Source organism: Opisthocomus hoazin, chromosome 7 (assembly GCF_030867145.1).
Source record: "Opisthocomus hoazin isolate bOpiHoa1 chromosome 7, bOpiHoa1.hap1, whole genome shotgun sequence".
Taxonomy (NCBI): domain Eukaryota; kingdom Metazoa; phylum Chordata; class Aves; order Opisthocomiformes; family Opisthocomidae; genus Opisthocomus; species Opisthocomus hoazin.
In genome coordinates this window covers 31,416,648-31,428,998 of record NC_134420.1, presented here as the reverse complement: position 1 = coordinate 31,428,998, position 12,351 = coordinate 31,416,648, and the positions used below count along the sequence as shown (strand labels likewise).

At 44.1% G+C, this 12,351-nt stretch overlaps 1 protein-coding gene across 1 annotated transcript in view; it reads left to right on the top strand.

Moving 5' to 3' along the window:
• LTK (leukocyte receptor tyrosine kinase) overlaps positions 1–12,120 on the top strand; it is a 110,025-nt gene extending 97,905 nt beyond the window's left edge. The window contains exons 23-29 of the mRNA XM_075425833.1: positions 1,234–1,363; positions 3,797–3,894; positions 6,515–6,607; positions 7,211–7,312; positions 8,775–8,909; positions 9,264–9,354; positions 10,096–12,120. Coding sequence (XP_075281948.1) covers positions 1,234–1,363; positions 3,797–3,894; positions 6,515–6,607; positions 7,211–7,312; positions 8,775–8,909; positions 9,264–9,354; positions 10,096–10,869 — 1,423 coding nt within the window. The 3' untranslated portion in view covers positions 10,870–12,120. The remainder of the gene's footprint in view (positions 1–1,233; positions 1,364–3,796; positions 3,895–6,514; positions 6,608–7,210; positions 7,313–8,774; positions 8,910–9,263; positions 9,355–10,095) is intronic.
• The last annotated feature ends 231 nt before the right edge of the window (positions 12,121–12,351 follow it).

Here is a 12,351-nt window from a genome sequence, read left to right as displayed (position 1 = left end):
ACAGCAGCATATTTGAAATAAACAATGCTGAATTAAAATGACCACCGGTCAGGATTTTGTTTTGCAAATGCCAATAATATTTGCATATTTGAAGTGCTTAGCTTTCTTTTCCCTCTCACATCACCCCCATCTTTCAGTCAGTGGGTCCATTAGATTATCTTGGGCAGAGAGGAACCTGATGAGGTTCAACAAAGGCAAATGCAGGGTCCTGCACCTGGGGAGGAACAACCCCATGCGTCAGTACAGGCTTGGGGTGGACCTGCTGGAGAGCAGCTCTGCGGAGAGGGACCTGGGTGTCCTGGTGGACGACAGGTTAACCATGAGCCAGCAGTGTGCCCTGGCTGCCAAGAAGGCCAATGGGATCCTGGGGTGCATCAAGAAGAGTGTGGCCAGCAGGTCAAGGGAGGTTCTCCTTCCCCTCTACACTGCCCTAGTGAGGCCTCATCTGGAGTACTGTGTCCAGTTCGGGTCTCCCCAGTTCAAGAAAGATGAAGAGCTACTGGAGAGAGTCCAGCCGAGGGCTACAAGGATGGTGAGGGAACTGGAGCATCTCCCCTACGAGGAGAGGCTGAAGGAACTGGGCTTGTTCAGCCTGAAGAAGAGAAGGCTGCGAGGGGACCTAATATATACTTACAAATATCTGAAGGGTGGGTGTCAGGAGGATGGGGCCAAGGTCTTTTCAGTGGTGCCCAGCGACAGGACAAGGGGCAATGAGCACAAACTGAGGCACAGGAAGTTCCGTCTGAACATGAGGAAGAACTTCTTCCCTCTGAGGGTGACGGTGCACTGGAACAGGCTGCCCAGGGAGGTTGTGGAGTCTCCTTCTCTGGAGATATTCAAGACCCGCCTGGACAAGGTCCTGTGCAGCCTGCTGTAGGTGACCCTGCTTCGGCAGGGGCATTGGACTAGATGACCCACAGAGGTCCCTTCCAACCCCTACCGTTCTGTGATTCTGTGATCTCTTCACAGACAGAAGGCTCTGCTTAACTTTCAGGTTTTCATACCTTCTAATGAAAGATTTTCATGAGAAAAGCCAGGCATAACCCTGATCTTGCACCTGTTGAGGCCAGAGAGGCATTTTGATATGGCTGAAGTAGGAATTTGTTTGGTAACTTGTACTGCATCAGGATTTGCTTCAATCCGGGTTGTCAAAGCTCACAGTGAGTGTGATGGATGCTGGGCAGGTACTAATGCTGTCTTTCTCTTCCGTGTTGCTGTGATCTTGGCTTTCAGTAAGTTCAATCACCAAAATATCGTGCAGTGCATCGGTGTTAGCCTACAGACGCTGCCTCGCTTCATTCTGCTTGAACTCATGGCTGGAGGAGATATGAAGAGCTTTCTTCGGCAGAATCGACCCAGGGTGGTGAGATAACTTCCCTGCTAGGCCTGTGGTTGATTTTAGTACGACTGTTGTTGTTATTTTTATGAGCTGGATAAAGGCACTGAAGCCAAGCAGGGCTGTTTATGTGTCCCAGCTCCTACAAACCTCTGGACATATATGCCTCGTTTCTTGACGTAAGCAGATGTCAGTGAGAAAATGAAAGCAGTGCCAGAACTCCAGTCTGTTAGTAACTGAGGAGGAAAGAGTGAAATCCTGTCCTGCCATCCCAGAGTTCTCTATCAACTGGACTACAAATTACGGGACTTTCTTTCCTCAGTGTCTGCCTTGTTTTCTGTGCACCGTGATGGTGTGTAAACAGCTGAAGTTATAGCACTGATATGCGGTAATGGGAATTTGTAGCTCTACAGCCTCAGCAGGTGTGCATAAGCACCATATGGAGATGCAAAAAGTTATACTGGCTGAAGAGCTGGGCCCACATGTAACACTGTGACAGGGTTTTAAATCAATGCAAATAAAATTACCAAATTAAAAAAAAACACGTTTATAAAAAGCTGTCATGAGGGTTTTTGCAAATTATCTCTGATTTCTAGTAGTATATTGATGCCAACCGAGTATGCTGGCTATTTGGAATGAATTAGTTTCAGTGTTCTTATAATGAATAGCTGATTCCCGGTATGTGTTCTTAACAGTGTGATCCTGGACACCTCTGTTAAATAAGTATGTATGTCTGCTTGAGAGGAGACTTGAAAAAAAAAAAAAAGAACAGTTAAGCCTGATTCTGTGTTAATTTCTTTTTGTATTGAAGTGCCTATGATGACTGCCTACAGAGGCAGGAGGTGGCCGACTGGCGCCTCATGTACTCCTACACCACGTGATGCCGTGGCACAGCTTCTCCTCCACAGATACACACGCCCCAAATAGTTGTGACAATATTGCTTCATGTGTGTATGCTCCTATGCTGGTATTAACATGTTGTTAAAAGATCAAGCTTAATGTCTTCCACATACAGGAGTAAATACACTAATGAAATGCGCTTACAGTAGTGTAACAGCACCCAGACGGAGGAGTTTGTATATCTTTTTTTTGGCATTTATAGTGAAAGTGGTACCATTTCTTGTGCATAGATAAAGTCTGTGGGCAGCAGAGAATAATAAATACTCTTATTTGAAAATTATGTATAGTTGTAATGTAAAGAACAGTCATTTATTAAATATCATGTGAAAACAAACCTGCTGCTATGTTAGCTGGTATGTGAGCAGATAGCAAATACAATAGTTGAAGTCCCCTTAGTACTCAAAAAAAATGTCCCTAAACACCTTTTCTGAAAACAGGACTTTAAGGTATTTCATGACAAGTTTCCCTGGCTGCAGAGAAAATGTAAGTCCATCACAGTCTTCTGACAGAGGGATCCCAGAGCAGAGATAAAGTCTGGAAGACTGTGGGTTTTATTTCTCCTTCTTGCTCTTCCTTTCCTCTTCAGAAATGCATACTTTATAACTGTAATAATTCTCCTTGGCAGATGTCCAAGAGCTTTGTGCAATAATTTACCCCCCCAATAAAAATAGTGTTCAATAGCTGTAGTCTGTGTTATGTGGTTTGAACGTGAGAAATTACAGCGATAACATCATCCAGAAACAAACGCAGCCGTAAAAACAACAATTTATTTGATATCTCTTTGGCTTTTGATCAGCAGTGTAGTAATTTCTCCCCACCCTTCCTGAGAGCAGTATAGAAGTTCCTGGAGAAACACCAAGGAAATCTCCCTATGGGAAAATAAATGACGGGATGAAAATAAGCAGGGGTCCTGGAGAAAGACTGCTTTGTTGTTCTTAGGTAGGGAAGGGCAGATGGTGAAGGGCTAGTACCAGTCCTGGAGTCCTGTGGCAGAATACCCCTTTTTCGCGTACTGTTCCTGAGGATAATCTGTCCTTCCACAAGAACAGATAAGTTGATAAACGCTGACTGCTGGTGCAGAGATATGCACTCGTGCATCTTTGCTCGCTCTCTGACTTCATGGGCTAATTTCTGTTGGTAATTTATTAACTCACTCTTCAAAAGTGGGTGGTGCTTTTTCTCTCCCATCTCACCTTTTAAACCTGCTTGTCTTTTGATTTCACAAAGTCCCAACACCAGCAGAGAATAGTTCTCTCCCTTCCCCTTTACTAGGCTACTCAGACCAGGCCACAGATCTCTTGCCAGCTTGCACTCATGCGCTGTGCTCAGACGAAGTGAAGTCTTCTGAAAGTCTTCTGGCTGAAATAAGAGTTCACTCATTTTCTAGCTCTTTAGTTTGATCTGCTTATGTTCCTCTTCGCTCCTGACTCCTTTAACCCTTCCCCCACACTGTACGTATGTCTCTCCCTTCTTCTGCCCCTCTCTGATTATCCCCTGCCTGTACTATATTCTTCTACTTCGCTGTTCTTCCCTTACAATTTTCTGTGTGTCCTTTTCCAGAATCAGCCATCCACGCTAACAATGCAGGACCTGCTGAACATAGCTCGGGATATTGCTTGTGGCTGTAAATATCTGGAAGAGAATCATTTCATCCACAGGTGAGGAGAAACAGTCCCTTCTGATGTATCGCAAGGTGCGTGAAGCTCTCACGGTTTCTATTTGTGGTGGATTAGACAGAGCTAATGTCCATTGGGGAGACAGAGATTGCTTCTATCAACACAGGCTTCTGCTTTGATGTCCGGATTGGTCTCACTGGTTTTTGGTAGGAGTTAGGCTCTGCACTGCTCCTTGCAGTGCTGGGGAGAAAGGCATCTTCTGTTCACAGTGAAAGTCTTCAAGCACTAATTTTCAGGTGCCTATAGTATAGACACAATTGAGATTAGCCCTGCAGTCCACTAGATGGTAGTGTCACCTTGTGTTACTGTGTAAAACAAGAGGGCATCATCTCTCTCTTTTCTGATCTCCCAGTGTCGAGTTAATGTTTTCCCTATCCCATCAGCACAGGACAGCCCATAACATTGGACCTATTGACTAGGATAGGGTAGAACAGGGATAATACGAGGTAAAAACACAACTCTAAGGCTTCCTTCCCAGCTCAGCAGCTGACCTGCTCTGTGATCTTGGGGGCCCTGTACTTGTCAGTTCACATTTCTTCCCTCTTTTGTAGAGCAAAAAAATCTTGAAATGGCAGGTTTCAAATAAGAATAAAATGCTGTAGAAGAGTTAAGAGTTAGTACACATAGCCTTTAAAAATTCCCAGTTGGATATTGGACTCCTTTGCTTCTGATTAAGAGTTGTTTCAGCTCATAATGTTCCCAGGCATAGCATGCAACTGAATTCCTTCCTGAATATGAACTCCATGCTGAGTTCAGCCCTTGTGTGTAAAGGAAAGGAGAGGCCTGCACACAGGAGGGTCACGCAGGCTCTAACTCAACTGACATGCAGCCTGCAGTTATGCAAGTAGACAACTGATTCACCCACACGCACAAGCACGTGTATGTACACATGACAGTGCACGGAGCAAAGAGGCAGAGCTAGGCAAGAGTGCATAGAGACAGGAGAAACTGAGGGAAACAAGTGGCAGCAGCAATTGGAGCAAAAAACCATGAGACTGAGATATGGGATATGTTATGGCTTTACGATTAGAGCATCTGAACGTTAAATAAGTTCCTTTCAGAAAAGTATTAAGAGTTTTCTGTCATTAAAAAAGAGCAATAAATGCATGCAACAAGTTTTGGCTCTTGGATCTCATACTAAGTACATGAGAGGATCAGTATTCTAAGTGGAAACTTCAGAGTTAATCACTCCAGCGTTATTGTTTAAAAATCCTTACTGTAATATTAATATCCTTTGTCAACTTCCACCTGCCCTGATCTATTGAATTTATGATAAAGGCCAGTTTTTGCTTGTGCTGCAAAGAAGTCAAGTAAAAACTCAACAGAAATTTTCTCCACAAGTGTTTTATAAAACCAATTTTCATTTCTCCTGTCAAGCAGATGTTCCCTGGTTTTCTTATCATATGTCACAGAGCCCAGCCGTCATCACATAAAGCTTCTGACATTTATGTCAACAAACGGACAGGCCAGCTGTTATTGCTAAAGACCAATCTCCATTTCAGGAGAGAAATGGAAGAAACTAGTGCTTCACTCTTAATAGCAGATAGCACTTTTAAAAAACCTCTCTGGGTCAGTTTTTGCACTGTTAGATCTCTAGTGTAAGCAACCTGGGAACTGTCTCATTTTGTTCTAGCCAACAATTCAGGAAATCTGTGTAGAGGGAATTTCGTTCAGGTTCTTAATTAGTATTTGTTAGTGATGTCAGTATTACTTAGAGTTAGTAGGGAAGGGAAGGTGGTTATCATTACAAATAGCAGGTATCCTAGAGGTAAAAGGTTGTGGGGTTGTGAAGGCGTTGCTAAGGGCGGGTCTTGTCATCTAGGAGTCACAGCTGATGACGGAAAAGAACGCTGAGCTTGACTTCCAAGTCCAGAGGGATTTTTCAAGGCTGGCAGTAGGAAGAAACATATGAGTTGTTCACAGAGCTCATTTTTCTTGGCAGTCAACAGGACCCCCACAGTGCTATGATTTTTAATGATTTCCTTTTCAGAATGCAGATTTAAATGAACACAAATTCTTTAGTCTTGGCCACACAGTTATCACTGCCATTTGTCACAAGCTAAACCTGCACCCAGCAAATGGCTGCTCCCATATGTAGCTTTGCTTGGTTCCACAGCAGATAACCAGAAGCAGCAAAGCAACAGTTCACTGAACATGGTCCTACACTGACTTTTCAGCAGTTTGCTAACACTAGCCAACAGCATCACATCTGTAACTGATGGAGACAGTGCTGAGACACCCCTCTTCAAAAAAAAACCAGCAAGAAAGAGATCTGTCATAATGTGGTTGAAGCAAAAGAGGTTGCATCTATCCCTGTTCTGATGCTGACCCTGTTTTCTGCATCAGTGAAAGGCGAAGGGAGTTGGGGAATGCTTGGAAAACACTGGGTAGAAAATGTAATGTAAATGCAGTTTAAGAATTGTGGTTAACAAAAATGATAATGTAGCTGGTACTACTTCTTATTTTTAATAAGGCTCTTCTCATTTGTGTAAAGATGACTCAACTAAGACTTGCAGGACTGGGTTGAGTATTCTTTCTTTATTCCTTTAGCTACTTAAGAGTTTAGAGTTAGAATTAATATTTTTTATTGTTTTTTTTAAAGAGATATAGCTGCAAGGAATTGCCTTTTGACCTGCACAGGAGCAGGGCGAATAGCCAAGATTGGTGACTTTGGGATGGCCAGGGATATTTACAGGTAAGTGAAAGGCCATTTCAATCCTGTGAATAACTCAGTAATCTGTGTCATTTTGACCAGTTGGAACTGTCTCATGGAATCCGAAGCAGTGGAACCATCCATTATGTGTCTGAATTTGATTACCAGTTAACTAACCGGAGTTAACAGACTGTAAATTAACACATCTACGTTTTACTAGCCAGTACACTTCAGCTGCATTTTTTACAGACTGGGCACCAGGGAAACACATGTGGACACTAAACCAAGCATAGGTGAATTTGTTAGCTAGTTGATCATAAACAATTTTAAATTAAAAAAAAGAACCAACATAATTCTCAGTTTATGATGTCAAGAAGACTTGCTGCATCAGCACCCTGTGCAAACCATTGGGGAATGCCGTGTATTCAGCCATGCACCTACAACATCCTCACCTTCCATCCCAGTTGCAAAGAGGGTGTAAAATGCACTGTTTCAATGCATTGTGTTGATGACTTTTCCTTTTGTTTCACTTGGCCCCATTGCCGCATGCAGTCCCCAGCTGCTGTTGCAGTGGTGACAAGATCTTTTGTGTGTCTGAGCCCTTTCAGACTGTGTGACATTCTCCATGCATTTCATCTTTCCCAGAGCAAGTTACTACCGCAAGGGAGGAAGAGCCATGCTTCCTGTCAAGTGGATGCCACCAGAAGCTTTTCTAGAGGGCATTTTCACCTCCAAGACTGATACCTGGTAACAGATGTCCTTTAATCACTTCTGCTACTTAGTGAGAAGAGTCAAGAAATGTACTGCTCAAGAAAAAAATGTCTGCTTAGCAGAAATCTTAAAAAATGTCAGGATTTCCCAGAAAAATGTTGGAAGTCTTCCCTCTGCATTCAGTAGAAGGACAGCTAAAGAATTCTGAATGAGAATTTAAAAATCTGGTGTAAATGGAGATAATAAAATTTCACTGTACATAAATGCAGAGTATCATATGAAGGCAAACAAGAAGTGAAAAGAGAATGCAGTTGAGATTCCCAAGAAGTCTCGGCTTAAGTTCCAGACAAATACCGTGAGACACTTCCCTCAACCCTCAGAATCTGCCACTCAGTTTCTATTGGTGATGAAGCCTGCTTATATACCTTGTAGATGACTCTCTCTGTACCACCCAGGATTACTCTTTTGTGTAATTTTTTTCTATTATATATAAAATGACAGCAGATTTATTCAGAAGTCCTTGCTGGTTGCTGAGGAAACAATATTTATATACTGATTCCTCGTGTAACTTGATCTTTCTTTAAAATAAGCACCCCTTCAACAGTAGCACAGTCATGCACAGGTGCTGGGGAATGGAAGCTTTCCAGCTGCTTAAGAATGCCTCTCTCCCCATACAGTAGATTCTTCAGTGTACTGTACTGAGACATTCCCTTAAATGCCACACTGACCCAGTTTCCTGAAGTCATTAGTGAAGCTGGAAGACGAGGTATTGCTTATCAGTTCCTGACTGTGAGCAGCCAGTACTAAATATTTTGAAGGAAAGTGCTACAGTTCCTGTAATAGGCTATTATAAGTAACATTTGTGTACTGGAAATTTCTTCCACCTTTGCAGCAAATAGCAAGACTTAAAATTTTGACCCTGCTGAAATCCTGGCACAACCTTCTTGATGTCCATGGGTGTAAGTCATACGTTATTTTCAGTGGTACCACCTAACTGATCCAGGGATGTGAAAAAGGAGAGCAACCGTATCATGACGAAAAATAAATGCTGCTGCCTTTCAGTTTCACTGGATGTCTCTTACTTGATTTTATTCTTGAGCATCCTGTTCCCAAACACAGATTCAAACATCTCGAGTCTTCCCAGGTTAAGTAGGAACCTCCGTGCCAGATCTAACACTTATTCTTAGTTAGCCCGTACATAGCAAAGGGTGCTCTGGCATTTCCTGCTCGAGAAATAATGAATGCAGCAGAAAGAAAACTTCAGAGGCTTCAAATATTTTGAAACCACTGCAAAGCTAGTTGTGGAGCTTGAGCAAAGGTTATGATTGATTGTATTTTTTATATCAAAGTTGACTCATAATCTTGCTAATTGCACATTACTGTGGTTGGCCTGCAGCTTCGAAAAGTTGTTGCCGTGGTGTTGCCTACACAGCTTCGTGCCAGGTTTGTGGAGCACAAATGAAACCTAATTGGTATTGTTCGCTGGTTTCTGACACAGGTCCTTTGGTGTGCTGCTTTGGGAGATTTTCTCCCTAGGCTACATGCCCTACCCTTGCAAAACCAATCAGGAAGTGCTGGAATTTGTCACCAGTGGAGGAAGAATGGATCCACCGAAAAATTGTCCAGGGCCAGTGTAAGTATTTCCTTTCTCCCACAAGCCAAAGGACAGTGGGTGTCACACAGGTCAGACAAAGGCAACCAGACACCTTTAGTCAGGGAATGGTGACTGTCCTCAGTGTTAGGTGGGTACTATCAAATGTCGCTTGAGCCAGCGCCTCCTGTATACAGCTTAGAGCACTATAGGATGTGCTGTAAGTAGTGGTCCCCTAATAGCTCAGGATTCAAGGAGCAGAAGTGAGATGCCTCTTCTCCTTCGGGCCATGCACTGAGTGCAGTTGCTCTGGTCCCATCATCACTTCATACCAAAATACATTTTACATAATTACCTTTCTTGATTAATATTTCTTTTTTTAAAAATTATTTCAAGGTACCGGATCATGACACAGTGCTGGCAGCATAGCCCAGAGTATCGGCCAAACTTCTCCACCATCCTGGAAAGAATCAAATATTGCACACAGGTATTCATGCTTTGGTATCCAGGTGGATGATAATCCATGGAACACGCACCGTCCAAAGGCACTAGCTTTAGTGCCCAAAACGCACGAAAAGTCCTGACAGGCTGATCTAATTACTTTCCCAATTATGGTAGTGCTGTTGGCTCAACTGCTCTTCGAATTTGTGTTTTCTGGTATCCATCTTCACTCTCCCATCTTTGGTCCCACCAAAATGAGATTATACTGTTCCTGTGCAAGTGGATTCTTTCAGCTCTCGGCTTGTTCAGTAGCAAAATGTCCTTCATTTTGTGATGGAAAGGTATTTAGAATTTCTTTCAATGTCCGTATTTCGACCTTGCTAATGTTGCTCAAAAGCCACAGCTGAACTGGTATGGGGTGGGGAGGGTGGGGAAGGAGATGGCACAGTGAGTTCACCATCTGGTAGCATTTTACAGCTACAGGCCTGGATCCAGCCTCCCAAGGGATAAAGTACATACCAGTGCCCCCCAGCTTAGGCCCTGATTTCAATAAAGCACAGCCTCTGCTCAAAGGAAGCACTTAAATCGGAGAGCATTTTCACAAGTCCTAACAGCGTGCGCTATAACTCACACAGCACCTTGTACGACACCCAGGAATAATGCCCAAACCTGATGTCAGCCTCTGCCAAAAGCTTTTTCACGCTCATAGCTGTTTCTCTTACGATGCAGGTGTGACAGCCACCCCGGAGGTGCTCAGGGTGTGACAGACTCTTGTCTCCCTTTTCAGGACCCTGACGTGATCAACACTGAGCTGCCCATGGAGTGTAGCCCCGCACCAGAGGATGAAGGGAGCACAGTCATGCGCCCAAACATTCCCAGTGGGATAGTGCCCCTGTTGGTAAGCCCTTCTCTTGCACCACAGACAGCGCCTAAAGCGCCGAACTCCCAGCACGCTGGGCACAGACTCCTACAGTGTCCACAAGAGCTACTGGTGGAGAACCTGAGCACCCCGACTGCTCGAGGTCCCAGCCTGCCATGCCTCAGCGATTTCAACAGCGGGTCCTGGTTCCAGCAGACCTCGCACCAGAAGTTGGAGCTCAGCAATCCACCAACCCACAGACTTAAAAACAAAACAAAAAACCTTTGGAACCCAACCTATGGATCATGGGTGCTAGAGAACATCTGTCACTTCAGCCCCAGCTCCAAGTTCAAAGCAACTCCAGAGCGGGAAGATTCGGACTTTGATGGGAATTGCAGTTCTCCTAGCTCTCGGGCATCTCCAGCATCTCCAAGTCGAAGCAACTGCCCTCACCTGGATATCGGTGGAATTGAACTGGTGAAACTCCAGACTTTCCCCTGCGGCAATGTGAATTATGCTTATGATGACCTGTGCTATAGCGCTGACCACCAGCCGTCAGCGCTGGCAGAGGTCAGAGCAGCTGTGCTAAGGAGCGCCAGTCTGCACAGAGATCAAAAGCCTTTTTATATAGCAGAGAAAACATCAAGGGAGAGGGACTCGGGTCTGTCTTTGTCAGAGGACCTGAGCGTTACTCCAGTGTAACAGAACCAGTTCTTCCAAAGATCAGGGAACGTGTGAGTCTGGAAGGACTGCTTCCTATTTCAATCACTTCCTCCAGTTAAGTTCCTTCAGATGGGTGATGTTTCAACATCAGCAATGTTCTCCTTCCTCCTTCTACCTGCCGGATCCCCAGATCGTTAAGGACAGCTGCATTTCTATCTCTGTCTATCAAATGTGTTCCACTGAAGCATTACTGCTCGGATTCAGAATACAACACTTAAAGGCCTCTTTCACTGTCTGCTCAGGTGAAAAGCAATGGACCTACCATCCAGCCACAGCATTTGGATGGAAATAATGACCCACACAGGTTGCGCTGCTTTCTGACGGCAGAAACCAAAAATGCATGCTGCGCCAGCAGCAATCAACTTGCAAAGGCTGCTGTATTCCTGAGAGCTTTCTACAGTCCTGATGGCTTACTAGTGATGTTCATGCACTGTAAGGGAAGTAAATAAATAGTAACCACATTTGCATCTGTTTTATTAGCAGGCCCTGTGGAAAAACATGAAAACGGTGCTACTGCTCAAGCTGAAAGCAGTAGGAGAGATCAAAAAAACAAAATCCAGGCTCCTCTGAGCCTGTGCTTTGAAAACAAGCAATGAAGAGGAAAACAAATTTGCTATTTAAAAAAAAAAATAGTTGGTGGAGCTGATGGTATCCCTTTGAATAGTGAAGGTGATGTGCTGCTTGCCTCATGGTGATGCTTCCCTCTCAGCTCCTGGCGTGGAAGGGGCAGGGGGTTTTCCAAGAAAGGGTGAGCTGCACAGAGTGATGAGAAATGGACTGTCTCTCTTTTAATGGTCTTTACTCGGGATGAACTTCATTTTTGTAAGTACTTTGATATTCAGAAGTAATTTCCTGTGCTATGTTGATAAGCACTAAGCTGAGGTTCTCGGGTAACTGTCTAGCACTTGGTGCACTGGAGTTCTTTTTGGTTTTAATACCTACTCTTCTGAGGTAGAAATGAAGTAATGCGAAGGAGGGGCAGAGTGAAGAGGAACCTCCTACAGACACGACCTTCCAGTGCCTTTTGCACAGGAGGGCAGAACAGCTCAACCCTTTGAGAAAGCTCAAATCAGGACTTGGCTTCACACACCTGAGCTGGTCGTCATTTCTTCTCATCTTCCAAGCATACAGACTTGCTGGTAGAGGTAGTTGTTGTTTGTTTTGAAGACAGCTCATTTCTAAGGCTTTCCTCTGTTGCTTAGGGTCTAAACTGATGTTTACTGATTAAAGCTTGCAAAATATGGAGACTGAAAAAGTAAATAATTTGGATTAAGCCTGAACAGTCTCAGAAGCATTTTGTCCTTGTCCCGCTCCTGAATGTCGCACTGCTAACCTAAGATGGCAAATTACATGCTGCCTTCACGTGTAATCAGGTTGTGTGGTGAGCTGTCAGTCATAGACGCTGGTTCCTTTCTGAGGCAAGCAGGGCTCTGGTACAAGCTTCATGATCAGCTGCACGCA